Source organism: Vigna unguiculata, chromosome 10, assembly GCF_037176805.1.
Source record: "Vigna unguiculata cultivar grain cowpea cultivar isolate G323 ecotype 2 chromosome 10, ASM3717680v1, whole genome shotgun sequence".
In the NCBI taxonomy this organism is placed as follows: Eukaryota; Viridiplantae; Streptophyta; class Magnoliopsida; order Fabales; family Fabaceae; genus Vigna; species Vigna unguiculata.
Window position 1 is genome coordinate 31,230,138 of NC_140801.1, and position 2,505 is coordinate 31,232,642.

A 2,505-nucleotide genomic window follows, 5' to 3' on the forward strand; every position below is an offset into this window, starting at 1 on the left:
AAACACCTTGGTCCACTCTATGCAATAAATTTCTGATGGAGAAAAAAAAAATTTGGCAGCCACACTTCCTAGTTCCTGATACAGTAGTTTGTTGATTGATTTGGTGGTGGCAACCAATTTAAAACTCATTCATTGGTAACTTTTGGAGCAGCAAATTGGAATTATCACAAGCCATTATGGTTCCATTCGGTGCACACAGTCTTTTCTAAACAACAAATTGTCGATGCAAAGCGGTTCCAATACTAGTTGTTAGTTAGATCTTCAAAAGTCAATAATGCGATGTTAATCAAATTGCGTTGAGTGGTTGGATTTGGCAGTGAAATTGTAAACATAGCAGGGTATGTTATGTTGTTTCAAATGGTGGAAAATGTGTATTGTTAAAACATTAAAATCAACTTGGACAACATCTTTTCTTGGTGCAATGCAAGACAAAGGTGATTCAGTGATGAGATATAAGCTGAAGGTGAACGTGTTTTTTTTCCAATTGCAGTTGACCAACTTTGAATACTGGACATAGTGGAAGCAGCTAAGTTGTTCAAGTGGAACCTGTTGGAGCTGGAGTGACACGATGCAGAAGCACCTAGTGAATTTTGGAAATTCCACGTTGCCGTAACCATTCGGTGCAGCAAAATCCAGTTGTTTTAGATGTTGTTATGATTGTTATACATGGTGCATATTATGCTTATTTTTGGCACAATGAAGCGGCGTATCTCATGTTTCAATCCGCCCTCGAACCTCCTACACCTCCACTCCTCAGTAACCTCTGGAGTGTAGAAACGAGCCAGGTATTCGAACCTCTCTATATATGCCGCCACAGTCATAGTCCCTTGCTGAAGAGTAAGGAACTCTGCCTCCCGTTCGTGCCTCGCACTGTCGGGAAAGTACTTCTCCAGGAACCTCGTCCTGAAGGCAGTCCACGTCACTTGCTCCCCTCGGGTCTGCATCAACTGCTGCATCCCCTGCCACCAATACTCCGCGTCTGCCACCAGGAGAAACGTGACAAATAGCAACCTCTGCTCATCTGTGCATCCCAGCACTCTACAGATCTTCTCACACTCCCGCATCCAAGCATCTGCCTCGTCAGGAGTGGCCTTGCCAGAGAACTTGGCCGGCCGGTGTTTCATGAAATCCTCCATGGCTATTGGCCGAGTAGGTGCCACTACAGCTCTGGGTGGCGCAGCTATGGGCTGCATCGCGTCCACCATACGATGGATCGCCTGAGCTATGTCATCAGCTCCAGCGGTGTTCCTCCTCCTCCTGTTAGCCATAGCTCGTGCACGCCACATATTATAGCTGGTTCACACACACACAGCCCATATTAGGATTTCATACCCAAAATAAACTAATAACACAGACAATCAATCACACAACGTAACACGGCATGCTCACTCCCCATAGACCCCAAAAATCATTTTGAAAACCATTGCTCTGATACCAAATGTAACATCCCGCCAGGATATTACTAATTTATAAATAAATAATTAGAATAAATAAGACAACATAATTAATAATACCTCATTTTCCCAAAACGCGGGAAAATTTAAAACTTTATTAATTACTGATAAAAACTTAGAACGTCCATCAAATAATTAAAATCCAATGTTATTAGGCCACCCATCCGGGTTTACAAATTTTTCCAAAACAAAGCAATACAAATAAAAAGTTTCCCCAGGTCAATCCCCTCTCCGAGCCTAAGCCGCACCTGAGCCACCTGCATCACCAGCATCTGCTCCCGTGTACCGCGTACACGATCATCGCCACACACACGCAGATAGGGTGAGCTTAGCAGATAAACACATATATACATACAAAGCTATAAACACATATATATAAATCCATATTCATACACATCACATCACTTAACTTAACTTTCCACTTTGCCCTACAACGTTTAATTTCGCAATCCGATTCCCGATACGGTTATTCGTGTTCTACCTCGTCTGATAATTACTTCAAGGTGACTTGCTGCCATACCTATCGGCCACAACCGATAGAGCACGTGCGGGAATACATGCTACGGATCATACACCGCAACGCCAGGTAGAGTTCCCACATACGAACAAAGTCCGTATCGTCCCAAGACTACCAAACTCGTCAGCCAACAACTGAGGAGGGCAATCTATCTGGACCCATCCGTACTGGCCACAACCAGCACACTCATACCGGCCACACTCGCCAACCCGAGCCACAACTCAAGGGTTCCTCGTGTTCGTCCGCCATCCCGAGCCACAACTCAAGAGATGCTATTCCGAGCCACAACTCAAGGAATACCACGTGCTTAACCCCTATCCCGAGCCACAACTCAAGGGATACGTTCCGAGCCACAACTCAAGGAACACCAGCAACCTCACCTCTGAAGCACTACCAGAAGCCTTGTAGAACACCCTATGAAGTCCAACAACTGAGACTTACAGCAGCTAAACCGCCTAGCGGGGGACACGTACCGCTAGGCGCCCCAGCTTCCAGACCGCCTGGCGGGGGACACGTACCGCCAGGCACCAAGCG

General features: G+C 45.7%; 1 protein-coding gene across 1 annotated transcript; it reads right to left on the minus strand.

Annotated features, from left to right (window-relative positions):
• Positions 1-641: 641 nt before the first annotated feature.
• LOC114165359 (uncharacterized) lies at positions 642-1,268 on the minus strand. The gene has a single exon (XM_028050002.1). The coding sequence runs from the start codon at positions 1,266-1,268 to the stop codon at positions 642-644; it is 627 nt and encodes a 208-aa protein (XP_027905803.1).
• Positions 1,269-2,505: the final 1,237 nt, after the last annotated feature.

Bases quoted from the DNA above. Each gene is read 5' to 3' on its own strand.
- LOC114165359 (XM_028050002.1), bottom strand. From the start codon at position 1,268: ATGGCTAACAGGAGGAGGAGGAACACCGCTGGAGCTGATGACATAGCT.